General features: G+C 39.8%; 1 protein-coding gene across 1 annotated transcript in view; it reads right to left on the minus strand.

The window, feature by feature from the left end:
* The window catches only part of myo3a (myosin IIIA), a 62030-nt gene that overhangs the window by 18193 nt on the left and 21594 nt on the right, over positions 1 to 22243 (minus strand). Inside the window, exons 6-23 of the mRNA XM_078281267.1 lie at positions 21976 to 22121; positions 18077 to 18142; positions 17775 to 17930; positions 17305 to 17346; positions 16031 to 16127; positions 14451 to 14567; positions 13900 to 14004; positions 13137 to 13220; positions 12384 to 12586; positions 10684 to 10782; positions 10456 to 10570; positions 8945 to 9071; positions 8249 to 8459; positions 7852 to 7999; positions 4165 to 4318; positions 3622 to 3710; positions 3375 to 3504; positions 1423 to 1505 (exon numbers count right to left, since the gene is read on the minus strand). Coding sequence (XP_078137393.1) covers positions 1423 to 1505; positions 3375 to 3504; positions 3622 to 3710; positions 4165 to 4318; positions 7852 to 7999; positions 8249 to 8459; positions 8945 to 9071; positions 10456 to 10570; positions 10684 to 10782; positions 12384 to 12586; positions 13137 to 13220; positions 13900 to 14004; positions 14451 to 14567; positions 16031 to 16127; positions 17305 to 17346; positions 17775 to 17930; positions 18077 to 18142; positions 21976 to 22121 — 2172 coding nt within the window. The remainder of the gene's footprint in view (positions 1 to 1422; positions 1506 to 3374; positions 3505 to 3621; positions 3711 to 4164; positions 4319 to 7851; positions 8000 to 8248; positions 8460 to 8944; positions 9072 to 10455; positions 10571 to 10683; positions 10783 to 12383; positions 12587 to 13136; positions 13221 to 13899; positions 14005 to 14450; positions 14568 to 16030; positions 16128 to 17304; positions 17347 to 17774; positions 17931 to 18076; positions 18143 to 21975; positions 22122 to 22243) is intronic.

Consider the following 22243-nt stretch of genomic DNA (forward strand, 5'->3'; position numbering starts at 1 on the left):
TGAATTTTACTTTGAAAAGTCACCAATCACCGTTTGCATTTGTACTGTGTCATCAAGGGGCACATGAAGCAAGCATTTGTTTTCAGGAGCGAGCTTTAATTTCCGAGATGGCTGCAAAAGAGACGCAACAAAATTTAAAAAAACAAGTGCCAGATAAAGTGAACTGTCTGCATAAATACAAGTTGGCTGAAGCTATTACTTCAAAAAGTGTTATTCTTAGTTAAAAATTAGACAAATCAAAACCAAACAAAAACAATATGCTTTTAAACTGCTCCAATTATCTGCAAAGACGTACGGTATTTCCCTCGTAAAGACAACAAAGAATGGTACATCAATATGAATATAACAATTACACATACAAATGGATTAACCTGTTCGTATTTTGGAACATTTTAACCGGCTCCACATCTAATTCTCAGCACTATTACCCTGGTGGAAACCTGTTTATAGCAAGCCATCAGCCTTATACTGTTTTGAATGCTCATTGTGCCTCTTAAGAGCGAAGCCTTTGATGAGCTTTTTGTCTAACATATGCAGATGAATGGAAATAGATTCAAGAACTCATCAAACAGTTCATTTAAATGTAGCTACTGTCAATTGCTTTTAGGTGAGCAAATTGCCTTAAGCCTCCCAATTGGCAGGCACTGCAATCGTGTTTAAACAAATTCACTAAAGCAAGTTTTTATTTGTCCATTGGCAACTGACTCGGGCTGAATACTGAACACTTTGAATGCAAGATTTATACTTCCTTGAGCATTTTTTTTAAGACTCTGATTTACTATGCAATTCATTTTACTCCATTTAGTTATCAGCATGAGGCATGGTGCTATAAACAGACAATCTGCAGCAATGGATATGAAAGAAGACCCAACGGGTTTTACCACAGCATATGCATTTAGCATTCTACAGGTTGCACACATGCATGAGCACAATGACAAGCGTGCAGACTGTACGTGCATAGTGAAAATAGCTTTCTTTGCATAAGCTGTAAAAAAAAACAAAAAAAAAGATTATGTAACATCTCTAATAGAAATACAAACCACTGAATTATGGATCTATTTGTACACTTTAGGATATCTAGAGTTATTAATGGTGTCTGCATTACTAAAACAAAACACACTATATGGAAATATGTTGATTACCTCACTGAAAGAAAAAGAACTGTATAAGGTTAGCACTCCCATCTTTTATGGCAGAAATGCAGAGACAGACGGGGGGGGGGGAAGGAGATAGAAACAGTTAAAATAGAAGAAGCTATAATAACAGAAATAACAAAAAAACAACACTGTAGAGACAAGAGAGGCTGAATTGTAATTCAAGAGAGTTTTTTTGCTTGGGAAAAAAATAGATTGAACAACTTTTCAGGGGAAGTTCTTGATGTAGAAGATAATACAGTGATAGTGCAGGCGGTGCTGTAAGTACCTTGGCGAAGGTGATGGTGCGTGTCGGCGTCCGCGGGCTGCGCATTGTGTTTTTGCCTTTACCCTTGGTGTGGGCAAGGTTGCCTGGGAAATAAACACAGAGAGGATGAGAGTCGGTTAACACAAACTGCCCTTACTCAGCAGGGGAGAGTTAGTCATACATTTTTCCAGCTTCGTATCCTGGCTAAAGTTAAGCCCTTCCTTAACAGGCACAATCTAGAAAAGGCGATTCATGCTTTCATTAGTTCAAGGTTGGATTACTGTAATGCTCTTTATGTTGGTCTGAATCAGACTTCCATCTCACGTCTTCAACTTGTGCAAAATGCTGCTGCTCGCTTTTTAACAAATACATCTAGACGTGCACATATCACTCCCGTTCTCTACACTCTACATTGGCTCCCTGTGCGTTTTAGAATAGATTTTAAGATTTTATTGTTTGCTTTCAAGGCCTTAAATGGTCGGGCCACGGAGTATTTGTCTGAAATTTTAACTTTGCGGGAGCACAACCGGTCATTGCGTTCTTCAAATCAGTGAGTTTTAGAAGTGCCAAGGTCAAGATATAAACGGTGGGGTGATCAGGCTTTTGCAGTTGCAGCCCCGAGACTCTGGAACAAATTACCCCCTGATATTCGCACTATTACAGATGTAGCTCTTTTTAGGTCCAAACTCAAAACGTATCTGTTTAGTCTGGCTTTTAATACGCAGCAGTGGTGTGACAATTTCATTCTTCTGTTTCTTTGTAACCTTTTCTGATGTTTTCTATGTTCATTCTTTCTATTGTATGATATGTGTTTTTACTCTTGATTTCTGATGTTAAGCACTTTGGATACCTGCTGGGTCTGTAAAGTGCTATATAAATACATTTTGATTGATTGAAAATGTTGACATGTAGGAGTCCTCCACAGTAACGTGGGTTGGGATAAATGAATTTGAATGTATGAATATGTTTTAGCAGAAAACTGTTCTGTCATACTGAACACCGTAAAAAACAAAACTGACATAATTCAATGCATAATCAGCCAAAGTCTGCATATATATGCGGGGGGGGCCGCATTTTTTTCAAATACGCCGCACTTTTGCCGCATAAATTGCAGATTTCCGCGCAAAATATGCGGGGCTTTCATGATTTCATAATCCCCGCATTTTCGTTGCAAAAAAGTCACATATATCTTAGCAGAAAGTTGAAAAATGTTGCGTTTACTTCACACAAGAGCAGCCATTTTCCCCTGTTGCCATGGGAACGTTATGAAGTGACGTTATGAAGTGACGTAATTACGCGACGTGAACATCATCGAAAAGCTGCAAACCCCGCGATGAAGCCATGATGAAACCGCAGTTTTTTTATCGCATAAAATTGCATAAATATAAATATATAAAAATATATATTTTTTAAGAAAACGTGCCGCATAATCATGGATTTTTGCCTGCAACAGTCACAAAAAAACTTGTTTTCTGGAAGCACTGATTAATGACAAAAATAAATAAATTAAACCAAAACATATCACAATGGAAATTAATAAAAAAAATGAAATGAAATAAATAAATAAAAAAACACTCATGGATCATATGTATAGTCTCACAATAATACGCACCACAATCTCAGCTTGATCTAGGTCTGTCCTATGCGAGTTTCTGTTAAATTGGAAAAGAAACAGCCTCGCTCGATACGACAGCTTTAAGAATACTCTGAGAGAGTGATTATGTGAGTATTGGCTTTGTGATTTGATTTTGGACGGAGCTGGCTGCCTGCTCTGCTAACAAAGGATACTCTGCCAAGGCCAGCTTATTACGACAAAAGTCTGGCAAACAAGACAGAAAAGCCTTGCTAAAATAGGTAACAATAGTCTGTTGTTTTACTTTAAGTACATATTTAGTGCTGCTTTAAAAGTGTTTCATTAAAAGGTTGGAGTAAAACAAACCTCCCTCTTATTGGGGAATGTCTTTCCTCTTTACCTGTTTTGGTTAAGGGATGGGTGACAAGCTTGCGAACAAGCTCGTTTTCTGACGACCTCAGCAGCAGGATGATGTCGGCCGGTAGCAGGTCCCTGTTCTTGGCCAAGAAGCCGGCAGCGTTGTAGATCACCTTAGAGTTCGATAGAGAGGGAGAATACTTAAGTGAAGGCCAACGCACATTAGGTAGCCTCAGTTTCAAATAAAACTTCTGCGCACACACACATTATTAGAATCATTTATCAATTACCTTTCCAGCGTAGTGGTGAATACCAAAGCCAAGGTCCACTCTCCTTGGTCTCCAGAAGCTTTTGGTCTTCAGGTTATCTCCGAATTTCTCTAAAATGTCCAATGATACGTTGGTTAATTATCGCCACAACCACCACGAATATAATCTCGGAAGCTCATAAGTATATTTTTAACCTCATTATATACATTTGAATATCAAATACATGCTGTTCTCTCTGGTACTTTACTCCGTGGAGCTGAACATTCACTTCTGTTTTTAATCGCTATTAAAAAAAAAGGGGGATTCGACTTTGTTGAGCCCTCTGACGTAGTGAAACACAAGTTTCAGATCTGCTCATTTGGATATAAAATGCGAGGACACAAAATTAGCCTGTAGTCTCCCCTTGCTCCACAAGACACTTGTTCTCATTTGTATCTGTGAGGTTAGTAAGTACTGAACATTAAAAGACATGGAGAAAACATATGATAAAGGGTGCTACTGAGGAAGATCTTGCATGCTCAGTTAAAACCGATGTCCTCTGATCGTAAGCTGAAAACCACTGACCTACGAGGGTCTGGTCGGTGGCCTGGGGGAAGCGACTCTCCTCATCCAGTAGCGAGAGCATCCCCATGGGCTTCTGCAAGAACAGGTCCAGGAGGTGTCGGTTGTCCTCGTACTCAATCATCCGAGCGTCCACCTCCTCATTCAGGTACTCATCCTGGACAGAAATGGCAGACACAGTGAATATAGGCTATATCAATGACGTTTCATTTCCGGGATTGCTCCGGTGCCGCCTGAAAAAATCCGCCGGATGTCCGTTACCTTCCGCTTTCTTTGTGTTGTAATTTTAATAGGGGTAAAACCCTGGTGGATTTATGAGGACTATGGTGAACTGCTCCTCAGATCTCTGCAGGGTAAATCCAGACAGCTAGCTAGACTATCTGTCCAATCTGAGTTTTCTGTTGCACGACTAAAACAACTTTTGAATGTACACGTTCCACCAAAACGAGTTCCTTCCCGAGGCTATTTTGCAGAGGCACCGTCATTGCGTGTGGCGTCTAGTGCCGCCCAAGTCGATTATGATTGGTTTAAAGAAATGTCAATAAACCAGAGCACGTTTTTCTCCCATCCCTGGAATGCTGTGTGGACTAGCTAGACCCTCCTCCGTAGCGCTGTGGAGGAAGGTCTGGCAATGCCAGACTACAATGAATATAATCCTGGCTTTATAGTTGAATACGGCAATTTTCCGTTTTATTGTGCCATACAATGTTCTCAGTGCGTCTAAATACTATATATAAAGTTTGGAGGAAATGTGACTTCATAATATCAAATCTGTTTGTAGTTGTTGTTGTCCCATATTATGGGACACACAAATGGTCCTCTTGTGCTCAACCAGCTTCAAGGCCATAAATGTTTTGGGAAATACGGCAGGAAGAGCAGCTGGTTGTTCGGCCACATAAAAGAAATGTCAGGAACAAGAATGAACACTGCTTTCACTTTTAGAATAAAGAACCTCAATTTAAATGTAATATAGGAAAATGGATGCCAAGTTGACTTTTTTTTAATTTATCCAACATTTGTCACCTGGATCACTGTTAGCTGAAAAATAATTGAGCCTTAAATAGAATCCCATGTTGGTACGATTGTGCAGTGACCATGATGAAGGGAAAGCCTTCCTGCTGCACAGCTGTAATGACAGGCCAGCATTGTAAAGCCAAATGCTGTTTGTATTGTTCTGGGGTTTCATTTTGTTGACTGTTAAGTTGACAAGTAATGACAGTCCCTCCAGAAAAATGCGATTATGCGATCGCATAATTCAATGCATAATCAGCCAAAGTCTGCATATTTATGCGGGGGGGCCGCATTTTTTCAAATACGCCGCACTTTCGCCGCATAAATTGCCGATTTCCGCGCAAAATATGCGGGGCTTTCATGATTTCATAATCCCCGCATTTGCGTTGCATAAAAGTCACATATATCTTAGCAGAAAGTTGAAAAATGTTGCGTTTACTTCACACAAGAGCAGCCATTTCCCCCTGTTGCCATGGGAACGTTATGAAGTGACGTAATTACGCGACGTGAACATCATCGAAAAGCTGCAAACCCCGCGATGAAGCCATGGTGAAACCCGCAAAGGTTCCCGCAATTTTTGCAAGTTCCCGCAATTTCATCGCATAAAATTGCATAAATATCCCGTGTATTCCATCGCATTTTTTAACAAAACGTGCCGCATAATCATGGATTTTTACCCGCAACAATCACAAAAAAACTTTTCTTGTTTTGTTTTGACTCAGGGCTATTATGTAATTTCCAGGAATACCGAGTGTACCTTTTTAAATCCATTTGCTATCCAAACAGTCATTTTCTGTTCTGTTTATTATTTTAATGTCATGTTTGAATGTTTAAAAAATTAAACTTCAGAGTAAGAGAGAGACTAGAGACATCTGACATCATAAACTGGCTATCAGCCAAACAATAACAAGCCAAAATGAATGCCAGAATGTGTTGCCTCGTGTTGTATTGTACTTGGTGACACACTCCCCTCCCCCACCCTTCAGACAAATCTGGTCTGGAGGGCAAACTGAGCAAAGGCCTCCATTTTATATTCAGCTAACCTGATCACATCAGGTTGACTGACTCTCAGAGCACCTAGTATGACACGGCAACATTACTGGAGATGTCTATTCGAAGAAGAAAAGGACAAAATGGGAACAAACCAGCGTGCTTATTTAAGCATGATGTTCACACTGCGAGGTAAAACCAACCACATCAGGAAAACGGCAGATGGATTGGGACCATACATGGAAACCTACAATCTGCTTTATTTTACTGCAGATGTTAGGTGATGCTTATTAAAGGGGTGATAGAATGATTATATAGGGTATTTTACACTGTTCCTTAAGGTCTCCTAATAGGGTATGTAACATTGGTTGGCCTGAAAATTGCCCATATGCTATTTTATTAGGCCCTTAACTACCCTGTGAATATGGCTCCATTAATAGAGCTTTTCTTCCAAATATGGTATTCTCATGAATATTTAATGCATTTTTGTGAACATTAGGGGTTTTGTCAGCTGCTACTGTCCCTTCAATCCTATGAATCGCGGCTAGCTGCAGGCCCTGGAGCTCCATCATGGCCTCGGCATTTTGTAGTCCAGTAACCCAGAACCGGTGACTTTGCGCGGGTATGGAGTGCCGCGGGCTTCCCTTCGTGACGGAGGTCCAGCTAGCTCACAGCGAGCCGGAGTCTATGAAGTATGACACGCCGGGCGGCGAGGCAGCACCGGCCGCTGTCACGTAGCCTGCTGAGCTCCTGCTGAACTGCGACACACAGTCGGACAAAATTTGCAATTAGCCATTAATTTTCTTAAAACGGCACATATTTGACCTCTACATAGTTGATTTCTCGCATAAAAAAGTCTCAGAAGTGAATTTAGTAATTAAATAGCGGACCTCTGGAGATCTGCATGACCTAGCTAGATTCAGAAGACTGAGCTGACCTCAGGTCAGTGGTGTAGCCTATGCAAATGTTGGGGCGTGACAAAGACTATTTGATTGATGGATTTGGGATGCTGACGTCAGCTTCCAGCTTTGTTCAGATTCGCCCGTTTTCAGCGGCAGTTTCAAAATGTGAGATTTGCAGAGGATCGGGGTATCAATGGGATTTTGAGCTTCTATGTATGTCATATTTACCCACCGAACTGTCGTTATTCAACTATGACAAGGTAAAATCGGTTTTGCATTCTATCACCCCTTTAATGTCATCGTCGACTACATTTCCCCTATGCTCAGCATATATGGTGGCAGTATAGGACAAATGTATTTCTGGGCCTGGTGCCAACAATACCCAGGAGTGAGATTAAGTCAAACGCTAACTGTCTTCAACTCCTAATTGACCCTCATTGTGGATGATTTATAGCCCCTCTCCATGGGTGAGACCAAATCATTTAACATTAGCAAACCATTCTCTGCCCCCCCCACCCTCAAGGCAAAACACACACACTAGACTGCATAAAAGGGAGAAGAGCGAACCTCATTCTCCCGTAAATAAAGACAGCAGCATTTTACCCTTGCCATCTCTGTTAAAGCGCAGAGTGACAAATGATGCCATGTTATCACTATTTGGATGGAAATGTGGTAGTACCAAAGGGACAAATGCATGCAAAGTGCTTACTGGGAGTGTCTCAAGCACTCAGAAAGCGTTCTTTGATTTCAGTGATAGATTAGGGCAGATGCTGGTCCAAGCCTTTACCTGTTCCCAAGCGAATATGTGCTGGTTGAAGTAAAACTGGATCTGCTCATTGGCAATGTTGATGCAGAGCTGCTCGAAAGAGTTCTTCTTGAAGTTCTCAAAACCAAAGATGTCCAGGATGCCGATGTTAAAACCCTTGTCGTCCTCTCTGTTGATGAAAAGTCACTTTATTTAAATGCATTTCTCATTTTTAAAAGTCTGTTTACTGGTTTGGCCATTTGTGTCAAATGTCCACTGAAGTTTGACTGCATCCAAAAGAATATATAGGTAAATATTATCAGTGAAAAAAAGGGGTTAGGCACATACTTATACATCCATAAAAACTGTCTGAGATGACCTCATTCTGCATTCATGACAGCCAAACACACCACATCACACTTTCTGCTCCTGATCTCACCCCGGGTGGCTGTTGGGCCGCAGCAGCACGTTGATTCTGTTGACAATCCAGCTGAAGAGGCGGCCGTAGAGAGCCTTGCCCATGGCGTCTCTCACCTCCGCCGCCTTTTCCACCGTGTTGGGCCTGACGATGGTCTCACCCCGGGCCACAACACAGTGGGAGGTCAGGGCTTCCTGGAGCTCGTCTGAGCGGATACACAGCAGTGATGCCACTAAGGGGACATAAGATAAGGAATGGGATGAAAGTTAACATTTCTAAAGTAGAATGAGTGCAAGCAAAACATGCAGGATGTGCAAATGTCCAACCTCGTGTAAGTGATGAAGTCATGTTCTCTTGCTCATCGATCAGATCAAATTAATAAACCTCATCTAGACAGCTTTGTAAATTAACAGTCAGCACAGATGTCTACATTTAGAAAATATATTGCCGAAGGGAAACAACGGCCCGTAAAATCTAACCATTGCAGATGTATGTTTGGTAATGATGCAATAGTCTGTCATGGCTGATGGATGATTTATCTCACAATAGTTTAATGGAAAGGAGCCGAAGAAGGAGGATGAGGAGTGTAGCAGAAGAAATTCAGACTCAAGTTTGGTTTTATATCATCATACACCATGCCTGCCTCTCTCTCTCTCTCTCTCTCTCTCTCTCTCTCTCTCTCTCTCTCTCTCTCTCTCTCTCTCTCTCTCCTCTCACCGTTCTCCAGGACAGAAATGTTGGAGATGTTGCTCTTGTCTGTTTGGTGCTCAGAGGCAACCGGAGAAAACTCGATATCCCCGGAGTTGAGGATGGCAGCCAGAGTGCTGTAAACACTGCCCAGCTCCTGCAGAAGTGATAGACGGTGATTTACTGTAGAAAAAGGGCTGATACCTTTGCAGTATGTTACCTAACATTAGGTACATTGTACAACCTCATGTACTGACATATCTGGATTGGAAATTAAAAAGAGACTGTAATGTCTGTTTTTCTACTTTACTCTATTATCTTATATAACACAGTAGTACTTGAATCAGACAGGTCACCGTCACAAAGTATCAGCACATTAGAGCGCAGTGATTTTTTGGCTCCGTTCTGGCACTTTCTAAAGAACACAGACAGTTATCGTATGTGTCAGGTGTCAAGGCCAGATTCTTAAACCTTTTGCTAGCACCTTCAAATTCATATGTCCATAAATTGGCAGGTATCAGGGATATATTTCTAATAACTCCTGCATATTAATCCTTAGTATCTCAAATTAGTCATTTGTACCATCAAATTATTAATGTTTGTACACAATTTTTGCTCCAAATTGTTGTATGTGGGTGCTGTGAACGCTAATGGATTATTTCAATGCAATGTAACATAGTTATCCATTATATTAAAATGGCCAATCAAATTTCCTTTTAGGATATGATTGATTTTGTTTCCAGCCACGACAGTGGTTTGTCTGGAATAAATAAACAAGCTGGTTAGCTAGCATTAGCTGTGTTAGCCTCTATAGGCTAAATAGACATAGTGTCATTTAACAAACCTTACATTTATATATATTTATTGAGAAAAGAATAGTTTCGAGATGTCAAAGTGTGATCGTTGGGCACCAAAAACGTCAACAAAAGTAAGATTTGAAAGAATAAAATTGTAATTTGTAAATGTGTCTACTACTCTATTAATCTGAGTGTCCTGACACATGCAGGAAGAACTATTCTAATGGCCAGTTACTACTACTATGCCAACATCTTAAAATAGATAACCTTGACTCAAAGATCATCTTCATACACTCTGTGAATTCATGCAAGACGAGACGTACTGTAGGAGAGAAGGTTGTTCCTCCAGTACTGCCAAGTGATTACAGGATAAGTACTATTGACGTGCAGATCCCAGAGGCAATCAGTTCTTTGGGCCTCATTAGCCTTCACAATGCCAACAGTTGACTGCCTACATGTGCCTGCAGCTTCATGCTCCATCATCCATATAGTGGACCTTAGGAACTACTAATACACTAGATTTCAATTTTATGCATTTATGTTTTGAGAGCTTACTGGTTAGTATAATTGCTTTCATGTTGTATTTTAGTTACACACTGACTTTCATACATTACATATACAGTATAATACAGGAGTGTGAGAACTTGTCTATATGAATGTTAGGCTAGGATAAGTTGTGCTCTGAAACCTTGTTGGGAGGCCACTTTCATCTTTTTGGCTAATAATTAATGCAGTAGTTTTTACCTCCAGGGTGAATCCAATGACTTTGAAACACTGCTCGACTGCATCAAACTGCTCCTTGTAGAAGGTGTTGCTCACTATGTCAGGTCCTAATTTAATGTGCTCGTTACACAGATACCTGCAAAAAGGAAAACGCAGAGATCAGGATCAGGGTTTCGGGAAGTTGGACGTTTGCAGCGCGAGTAGGAAATAACAGTGTTTAGGAGAAGGGCTAAGGAATGTCAAACCTACTTAGGTGTTTTGCTGTCAGATAGCTTGTAGTGGGCTAGTTTCTTCCTGTCAGCCAGGCCAGCGTAAATGTAGTAGAAGATATGGAAGTTCCTCTCCCCTCTGTAGAAACACACAAACACTTGACTGCTCAGAAAAGGTCTTAAAAGCATGTAATCTCAGTTATGTTACTCATTTGATGAACGTCACTCTTATTTTGCAAATATAAGACTATTGCTGCGTTCGCATTCTTTTTTATTTTTATTTTTGGTACGTACTGCAGCTGCCCTTACAAAGTGTGTTCTGTTGCATGCATTATGCATACAATTGGGACATGCTACTTCCTATGTAAACGTTTGGCCTTGAACTTTGAACCTCTTGCTATCTGCCGCAGTCCGTAGCACAACATTTGAATGAGCTCAAAAGCCTCTGGGCGCAATTGGATTGACCTAAAACCAATCAGAGCGATGAAGGAGATGACGCTTCAACGTCGCTGCGCTATCGTCATCGTGTAAAGCCCGCCTCAACGATTGTGATTGGTGCCTCGATTTGGAAAAATTGGAAATGGGCTTGAATGGGCTCTTGGCCAGAAATTTGCCGGAAGTTCGTCAGGGTTTTCCCAGTCTATGGTAACCCAATAAATGAGGGAGAGACAGTGGGCGTACCTTTGACAAGGCGGAATAGTTCTCCTAATTTGTTGTTTTGATGTTTTCCACAGATTTTATCCACAAAGATCAGTTCACTAGTTTAGAGCAAGTACTCTATGGAGTCCCAAAACTGACTAACTGTAGTAAACGGTTATTAGACATGTCAATACATCAATTAGCTAGCTTGCCGACTAAAATGCTTTTAAGGAGTTTATACAGTGATACTATTAGTATGCATGCAGCACTGTATATGGAGGATTAAGTTCACTGGCTGGTGTATGACAAAAATTAGCTTAAGCCAAGTAGTTAGTTAATTTTAAAATTAATAGTTAATTTTTATTATCAACCATTTGGTGGAAAATGAAAAAACAATTCTTTTTACACTTCATTTATTTAACTAACAATATTATTTATGGATATATTTATATTTTTGACTTGTCTAATAAACATTTGAATACATTTTGTCAGTTTAGGGGCTCCACAGTACAACGCCAGTGAAAACAGCTGTACGATGTCTCCTGTAGCTCTGCTTTGTCTGCCAACTTGAATTCACCGTGTTTGCTATTTCCCCCCAAATTAGTATCAGTAATAACAGGCTACAGAAAAGTGTAGCTACACACAATGCTTGCAGCCAAATCAAACCCTCTGAACCGGGTGTCTGCTTTCTAATGAAATACTCAAAGCCCACTGCCTTTGAAGCTCCACAAAGGACACTTGCAAGACCAGAATCTTTGATCAAACAGGAAATAAGCTAGCCCCTCCACTTGACCTGGTCCACTCCCCAGACACATGATAAGAAGGAAAGAAGGACTGATTAAAGTGCAGGTTGAAGGTAAATGCCACTGTTTTCAGATGGAGGAATAGAGGTAAAAGGAAGAGAGACAGAGTCTATTACGCACTGATCCCTGACCAGCAGGCAGGAAAAACACCTTCCTGGAAATGTTCTTTCAGAAAAGGTACGGAGACATGATTTCAATTTCTCTGAATGCCATTGTCAAATGAAGGTTATAACAGTAAGTGTCATGAGGTTGCTTACATTGTACAATAATTACAAAGAATGAAGAAAGTGATATTTACACGGCCTGGTGGATGACCCTGGATTTCTCCAGCAGGTACTCAGATATCTGCGCTCCGACCACTGTTCCTCCGCAGGTGAACTTCATCTCCAGGTACTTGCCAAAGCGGCTGGAGTTATCATTGATGACGGTGCAGGCGTTTCCAAATGCTTCCACCAGGCTGTTAACAAGAAGGATCTTCTCCTGGAGTGTCTGATTATTGGCCTGAATAAAACATTATGCCGGATAAGTAACTGGGAAATTAATATAGTGGAAGTAATAATGCTATTGTCAACAAGTGGTGCATGCATTTCTGCCATGTGCCTTTCTATTCATGTTATTTCCATCAAAAGTGCCACTGCCACTGTTTATTTCATTCCCCCACTATGAATAAAGAGTGAATTGAAATGGATCTTTCTTTTCAATGTGGTCGCAAATCCTGACTGGCATCAGCTGGAACCTCAAATCAACTGATCATAGGATGTGAAGAGTTCATTTTATTTAGCTCACACTCATATTCACAGTGGGTTGCAGATGTGCAGGTTCTCAGTTCAGGAGACACAGTTGTTGCACAAATCAAAACTGTCAAACTGTTTTGGGCAAAAGATGGCCTGGTGGTCTGAGACTCATTGTACAAATTATTTATCCTGTTAAGTGGTTTGTAAGTTTTCGTCAGTCATAATTATTCCCTTTTAGATATCAAATGGGAAGGACATTAATGTTGCATTTCATAAGTGCAATGTTAATTGAACGTTGCATTTACTGTATGACTCACCTTGCCAAGTACTGTCAGCTGCTGTACCAACAGATGAGCACTCTCTGTTTTCCCAGCTCCACTTTCCCCACTGATCACAACACACTGTACACAGGAAGACACAAAGATTGTCAAAATATTTACAACCCCTCACTGACATTCAAAATAAAATAATAATAAATGTAATAATAAATAACCCTAATGATGCTACTCATATTGATCAACCTACACCTCCTCATACAAATACTACCAGAACTACTTATTCACTATTACCAACTAAACTAGAGCTGCACAGATTAATAGATTAATCAATTAGTTGTCAACTATTAAATTAATCGCCAACTATTTTGATGATTGATGAATCGTTGTTTTGTCATTTCTTTATGAAAAAAAGGAAACATTCTCTGATTCCAGCTTCTTAAATGTGATGTTCTTTTCTCCTCTATGACAGTAAACTGAATATCTTTGAGATGTGGACAAAACTAGACATTTGAGGACGTCATCTTGGGCTTTGGGAAACACTGATCATCATTTTTTTTAATCATTTTCTGACATTTCCTGGACCAAACAACGAATTGATTAATTGAGAAACTAATCGACAGATTACTCGTCTATGAAAATGATCGTTAGTTGCAGCCCTAAATTAAGCTCGATTTTTTTTGTATGCCACACTAAATGCTAAAATAACACAAGTCTTGTCTGGATTCATCAAAACAAGTTGAGTTCAAAGCTACTTTCAGCACTCAGGATGCTATAAAATATTAATTGAGTACTTCTACATTACCTGGTCTGCATTGTACGACACCATGGACTGGTAGGCGATATCGGCCACAGCGAAGATGTGCGGTGGGTTAACTGTACGCTTAGCCCCTATGTACATCTTGGTGTACTATGAAGAGAAGAGGGTTGACATTGAAAAGAAAAAGAGAATTTAAAACATGCATATGAATGTAATGGATACCATAATGTAGATATAATAAAATAAACGTCTGGCCATTCAACACATTCTACTTTTGTTCTGGGAGGAGAGGAATGAAAAATAGCTACAAATTGAGGCAAATAAAAAAACATGATGAAGAGGAAAATACAGTCAGTGAAGTATGGCAGAGGTAGAGAAACAGGGACAGTGTGTGTGTGTGTGTGTGTGTGTGTGTGTGTGTGTGTGTGTGTGTGTGTGCGTGCGCACGCACGCGCGCGCAGCTAAATGGGATGCAGCCGACTGAAGAACTGCAGAGGCACTAATGAGATATGCTAGGCTACATTCAGTGCATTATTGACCAAATGTATGAGCACAATTGCGTTAAAGAAACACACAATATGCCTATGTGCACCGACCTGGGATGTGTAAATCTCCATCTTATGGAAAGGATTGACTGCGATGAGGATGTCTCCAACATACGTGTAGATTTGATCTTGTCCATAGCGAGTCTGGAGCTGCTCTGTGACCGTGTTCTGAAAAAGATTCACACAAACGGGTAAAAAATGTTTCCTACACAAATTAATATTGTCAGAACCATATTATGAGAGATAACAAGCAGTTTATTAGCTTATGTCCTAACTCAAGTCAAGGCCTGTGACGCCTGCTACGTCAATGTATTATCTCCATGTCATAAGGTGATTCGTTCTCCTGTCTTCTCCACACAGCCAAGACAGGTACATCAACAACAGCAGGGCAGCACTACCTTCTTCATACCGGCAGAGCTCCTCAAATTGAGGGATGGGTGGAAATATCCCCTGGCAACTGAGACTGATTGTATCATTCAATACGTCAATGCAGTGCTCAGATATGATAAATTGCTCTAAATGTTATTTGTGTAAAAGATGCTGCAGTGCACTTCTCATTCACAGCATAGGTGATCAGGGAAAATGTTGCGGAATGTTCTAGTTAACAGTGGAGGGAAAAAACGGCCTTAGATTGTGTCTGTATAAATATTTTATAGTACCATTAGCAAACCTTGGAGGCGATCATCACTACTTTAAATCACAAAATACCTTTGTAAATGCATGAACACTTTTACAAATCCAAATACTAGTTTTTAAAGATAGATATTTTTCAGACATAAGTGTAATCACTAAAAAAAAAAATCTCACAACAAGGACCATTTATTGCTCAGTTATCATGGAAATGTAGGTTTTAACATTTAAATTTAAAGCTATAGTGCGTAGTTTCTGCCGCACCCATGAGGAATTCTAAATAATGACAACAAAACTGTCGGCGCGTCCACATGATACAAGCCTTCCGTGATCGGGCACCGCCCCCCTCCCCAACGCAGTTGCTTGTAGCCAAGGAGGACACGGAGGATTAAAAAAACATGATGGAGTCTTCAGAAGAGATAATTATCTTCATTCGAGCGTCTGCGTGGTCACCGGACGACACAATCTTCTGAACACAGCCATACTGAGAAATACAGAGAGAGTTGTGTGGAGCCGATAGTCTTCATTTTAATTATTTTTTATTTTTTTTTCATTGAAAATTAAAAATGATCATTCCCTCCGATATCGTGAATCATATCGCAATCGCAACATCAGTCAAAAATAATTGCAATTAGATATTTTCCTCATATCATGCAGCCCTAATGCAAGGTTAAGAATGATCTTCAAACATCAGCTTTGAAACTCCCATCTGCTGAGGAAGATTGTGTTAAACAATCAAAAGCTCCAGAAAAGCCACAAAATGGGCCCTGTGGTGAGATTATTTAAATAAAGTGCAGTCTAAAAAAGTCACATTTCTCCACAATAGAGAATTAAATTATGCCCTTTGAGTTGAACATGTAACTGTTGCAATCTGTTCACACCATTTTGGCTTTACTGTATCTAATGTGAGAATGGCTGTCTCCTCATAGCATAGCCAAGTATTATTGCTTTGTTATTGAGATATATAGTTATGTCAATGATCAGACTGGCGACTTTCTCACCTCATCCAGAACTTCTAGGGTGGCGAGGTCCTCCACCTCATCGGGGTCAGTCTGTGTCTTCATGTGGCCTCCTCTTTTAGTGTGGATGCGTTCATGCCTGGAACTCACAAAACCCACAACCAACTTTCACTGAGCAATGAACGTACAGTAATGTAAACATGACAATATAGCTAATCTAAATTCCAATTCAATGCATTATGAACACATACTGTAGCAGTGCACTGTGCCGCCAATGGTATTGCTCAGGGAAAGTGGTACATCTCTTCACTTAAAACAAACCCTCAACAAAGTAAATATAATCAAAGCTTTGACTTGATAAAGATCTAAATATAAATATAATAAATACATGTTTTACGCCAACGCATTAATGCTGAACTATGGCACCCATCAGTATGCAGTTCCCTTTTCTTTCTTTTCTGCTCTCGGCAATAAACCAACAGACCAGATCCTTCATTGATGTATTTACCCTTTTACAAACTCAACTTGGTAGGGAAATTGTACCAGTTGTACCAGGAGGGCCCAATCATTTCACATATTTACTCAAAAGGACATGACTTCTGAACTTGATGGCTAGTGTCTGCTCTGTTTACTGTGACAAATAATTTGAAATAATAGCTAAAAGAAATCTGGAATTATCAAAATGCCAGCAAATTCAGTGCTGCAGTTAAGATGACGGCACTAGCTTTCAGGCTAAGCAGCACCTTGAAGCAACTGAATTTTAGGAATACCTCATTACAGTTCACTGTTTCCTCATTTAATATGATGTCAGAATAACTTTGATTATGTCTGATTACCAGCCATTATTTAGTTGATAATGGTGGTCATTTCCCATTGTATTTTATGTCATTTAAATTGTATGCATTTTTTATATTTTTTTATCTTTCTAGGCCTCCTTCCCTTTTCCCTAAGTGGCTTTGCCACTTGAACAGGAGCATTAAGAACCAGTTCTTAATGACTTGCCCTTTAAAAATAAAGGTGAAATAAAAAACATTTTTTTTAAAATCTGAAAAGTTAATGATGATAGCTGGTGAGGTCTGGAGCTCATTAACTGCTGTAGTAAATGACAGGACAGTTCAAAACGAAAAGGAAAACAACATGACAACAACGTTTACAATGGCAGGGTGGCAGCATATAACCAATCAAAAAATCAACCCATGTAGTTGACTGCAAATACATGTGTGTTCACAACTACAACAAGCTCTGACTGGACAAAAGAAAAAGCCAATTATCATCTACTCCTACTGCGGCATTAAGGTCATCTAGGTATGTGTTACCTGTCATTACTGTCTGTGCTCCTGTCTGTCTTTCCATGATGGCTTAAACAACAAAAATAAGATTAACATTTCATGACCGTACGGGTAATTCACACTTTCTGGGCCAACATTTTGACTTATGTGACGCACACTGTGCAGCCTGCACCTCGAGTGAAGCTGGAGCAGGAGTGAGCTGTTGTTTATGTGAGAGTGACAGGGCTTGTTAAACATCCAGCAAGAAGGGTAATTTGGATTATACTGTCTGCAAAAGCTAAACTGCAGCCTAACATGTCAAACCCACTGACAGGAAGGCTTGCAGACTTTTAAGTTTTTATTGGGTTTTATAGCAAAATCTATCAACCACTTTATGGTGTGTGAGTATTCTGCTCACACTGCTAGACAAGGATGAGTAGTGCAACTCTGAACACAGATACACGTAGAAATGGGACATTTTGGAAAGGGAACACATGCAAATACGGTTCCGACAGTACCTTGTTTTATCAACGACTCCGATTTGTTGGTTGAGATCAATGAGTTCAATCAATTGTTTCTGCAGTATTTTCTCTCTGTCAACAATCTGTTTGATGAACACATGCTGGAGCAGGTCTAGCACATTTGGTCTCAGCTCAAAGTCCTTAATCAGACATCTGAGGGGAGGAAGAAGAAAAGGTAGAGGAGGAGGAGTGCAATACATTCCTTGGATTTATATTCAAAGTGTGCCTGGTCATGTACCATCAGTGTAAATATTTATTATTCACAGAGGCGTAACAAGCACACTGGCATCCACACTCACTTGCAGATGAAGTCATTGAATTCGTCTGACCAGAGCTCCGGCTGGTGGAGAGTAGGTGGAGGATTTCTGTTAAAAGAAGAGAATTGGAAAGATAAATGAAAAAGATAAGATGAGATGGAATTTACGCAGACGGGCCGGAGAACAAAAGGCTGAGGCACAGAGCAGAACGGTGGACTGAAGTCTTGACTATTCGACATCGAGGACATCCAGAGGCGTTTCTGCGGTGGCATGAAGCTAGATACAGCTGATTTTATGACATAAAAGCAGTAGTGAGTTACATTGGCTATCAAATATATAACCAGATCTTAAAAACGTACGGTTTCTCCTGTAAAGAATCTCATTCAAACAGACACGTCGTTAAAGGGTCAAGTGTAACAAGGCCTCACAGTCTACAAACAACTGAGTTAATTTGCTATAATTCCTCGTTCTGCTTTAAGTGCCTTTTTACAAGAGGGTTCCTGGCAAGTGGTGGGGAAGTCAATGCTGCCTGCTAATGTACTGGGCCTTTTTCACATTGGCTCTGACAGTGATAAATTGATCTAATGAGGGGACATGCATCTCCTGTTTATCATGCAACACACCCAATATAGACAGCAAATGCATGAGACCTTTATTTGGAGTTTGTTCTGTTAATTCTGCGACTATTAAAGTGTGTTTCTTATCTCGAAGACAAACAGCTTCTTGTGGAGGCAAAGAGTCACACTTAAATTAGAACTATTTAGAGTTTTTAATTCCCTGGATACAAATATGAGCATGTGATTTTATCCTAGTAACTTGTTTATACCCTCTCTTACACACGTAAACTTTATATTTAACCACTGCATCCTATAATAAATTCACTCTGTAAAGTATTTGAGGCAAATTCAAGTCTTCTCTTTTGCACTCCATGAAGGATAATGCCTAAATCTTTACACGTGTGCATAATTAGAAGAGCACTTATAACCTTTAACCTGCTCCAGAGTCTGACGCTTTGAGCAGGGATTTGACTTCTGCACATACACCGTCATCCCAATCCGTCCACGTCTTTCAAGTCAAAGTCAGAGTCCTACTTCTGCTGGTGTATATGGTTTATTTTCCAGGTGCAATATATTTCTATTTTGAGTTTAGGTCTATGTGGTGAATGTCCAAAAGAATATATAGGCTGTCTGTTGAATAATAAACCATGTAGAAATAGTAGGGCTGGGCAATATATCTATATTATATCAATATATGAGACTAGATATCGTCTTACATCTTGGATATGGCGATATCGTGATATGACACAAGGGTTGTCTTTATCTGGTTTTCAAGGCTACATTACAGAAAGTAAGTAAGTGATGTTATTTTCTGAACTTAACAGACTGTTCTAGCTGTTCTGTTATTTGCCTTTAACCCCTCAGTGGTTAGTTGACATTCTTGATGATTATTTATCGAAAATCTCATTGTGTAAATATTCTGTAGTCAATAAATAGTCAACCCTACAATATTGCCGCAATATCGACTACATCGATTGATGTATTTGGTCAAAAATATCGTGATATTTGATTTTCTCCATATCGCATAGCTCTAAGACATAGTACTGTGTATAAATAGACTTCACAAATCACCACATACAGTGGATATTTGAAAACTTGTAGATAAATATAGAGTTATGATTAATGTAAATGTAATGTTTATGAGAAGCTACACTTGCTACTGGTGCCTACTACTACAGTTACTAACTTAAACAATTACTGTATCGAGCATCAGAAAGGTAGAATTTGCTGCAGGAACACTGCATTGGATTGCGTTTTACTGTACTGTATTATATTGTATTGTGTCTAGCTTTATGGTAAAATTACAGTTAGAAACTATACTGTAAACAACAGCACTAGGGGATAACGCATGTATTCAGGCATTGTAGAAAACACATTACAATGAGGGTTGGCCTTGATGATCTTTTGTTTCTATTTGATAAGGTTTAAGCTACCCTAAATTAAAAAAAGACAGGATGTGGTTGAATCAATGCCCTTAGCGTGGCTTTTTCTCCAAGACTGCTTGATGAATGATCCCAGAGTAGTGAGAGGAGAGAAGTGAGGAGTGTGAACAGACAGCCTGAAGCTCTGGCTGCAGCAGTCACATAGATTCTGAGGAAGCTGTGTGATGTCTCCTGTGGAGCACGACCCCCAGAGCAAACACACAGGACAGCTATGTCACAGGAGCTGTCTGATATGTTTATGTGTGTGTATGTGTGTGTGTGTGTGTGTGTGTGTGTAGGAGCACAGTGTTTCAGGGCACCGATGGACAAAGTGCTGTGCCGTTCAGATGACAGTGATGGTAAATGCTTATGCAGCTCTCACACTGGAATCAGGAGACGATAAACAATTACTTTTCACCTTCAGCCCACAGAACACACCGATGAGTAAAGGATGGCTGTGCTCTCAGCCTCCACCCACAGGATGAATGGGATCAGTGCCAGGGGGGGAGTGGGTTGCGAGCAGACAAAAGCCATTTGAAATGAAAAGACAGTACTTTGTCTGGCGAGTCTGTGTAGATAATCAAATCACTGTGTTGGGAAGCAGGAGATAGCTTTTCTGCACTGCAGTGTTGCAGCAATACCCTGTCTCCACATTCTGACAGTCTGCACTAAATTAATCTACTTGGTTGTGTAAGTAGGTTGTGTAAAACCATTCTTTTTTCCAGGCCTTTAAAAAACAGCAGTGATGCAATGTAACTAAGTACATTTACTCAAATATTATAATAAAGTACAATTTTGAGCTATTTAAGTATTTCCATTTTATGCTACTTTATACTTCTACCCCACTACATTTTGAAGGCAAATATTGTACTTCTTAGGCCATAATATTCTACATTATATCTTTAGTTACTAAGTTACTTAGTCAGATTGTTAGCACAAGATGTAAATCAACTAATAAATTGTGATATATTGTTATAAATTAAGCTACCCAGCAGTATATAAAGTAACTGAAAGTGTGGTATTACTACTTTTGCTGAAGTAAAGGATCCGATTTATCCAAAGCGACTTCCAATAAGTGCATTCAACCAGTCACATAGAAAAAGAATGTAGCTTCAGAAAAGCCAAACTACAGAGTGCCACATGTAAGTGCAAAAAGTTTTGTTTTATGTCGTCCATCATTGTTTTGTTTTATTTAAAAGGATAAGGACGATTTCATGAACGTTTTGTCATATGAAAATGGTGGGTTTATGTTTTTTAAGTACATATAATTTGTAACTATAGAATAAATTTACTGCCTGCTAAAAGATTACCGTAAATGATATATTGAAACTATACTTGCTTGGTCTACTGTGGCCAGTTGGTACCAGCTTACTGTATAATATATGCTTGCTTCAGTTCCTTCTCAGTTCATAAATTGTGATTAGGAAGTCACCACGTTCATGTGCATCACAGTGAGAAACATACAGGATGTCAACAGGATAAAGACACTGTTGTTTCTTTACTTTGACACCATCATTAATCATTTATATCAACATAAGGGAGAAACGCAGGCTGCAAGTAATAAATAGAAATAGGGCTGTCTCCCAACACACAGTTATGTGTAGGCAAACAGTCATTTTGCCATAGGGAGGGGCATTCAGTAAAACATCAGTCAAGTCAAAGACATTTACTTGTGAATCAAACTTATTTCAAACATTTAAAATTCTGTGCAACCTCCAAGTTCCAAAGTTTTATGAAGGCAGAATATGAGCAACCAGAGTATGGGCTTTTCTTTTACATAAACACATCCAGGGCAGCACAGTGGCTAACTGGTTAGCACCTTAAAGCTAGAACATGATCAGCACCAGGGTTTAGAGTATTGATTCAGAACAGTAAAATACACTTACATTGACGGTGGCAGGGTCAAAGTCACAGTCCCCTTATAGTGATGATAGATTGTTGTGTAGGTGTGATGGATGCTCACCTGGGTATTTTGAAAAGGGCTCTCATTGGGTGGAGTTCGGAGAGGGGTGGGTCTCCATCTCCCAGCTCTATGGCGGTGATGCCGAGTGACCAGACATCACAACGAGCATCGTAGGTTGAGTCCAGCTGCTGCTCACATGCTATTACCTACAGCAGACAGAAGGGCAAAGGACAAAGTAATGTAACAAACAATATATTGTTACAGATTTACAGAAACAGCTACATATATCAATCATGTTATAGTATGCCAATTCAAATTAGAATAAGCA

The sequence above is a fragment of the Sander vitreus genome, chromosome 22, assembly GCF_031162955.1.
Source record: "Sander vitreus isolate 19-12246 chromosome 22, sanVit1, whole genome shotgun sequence".
Taxonomy (NCBI): domain Eukaryota; kingdom Metazoa; phylum Chordata; class Actinopteri; order Perciformes; family Percidae; genus Sander; species Sander vitreus.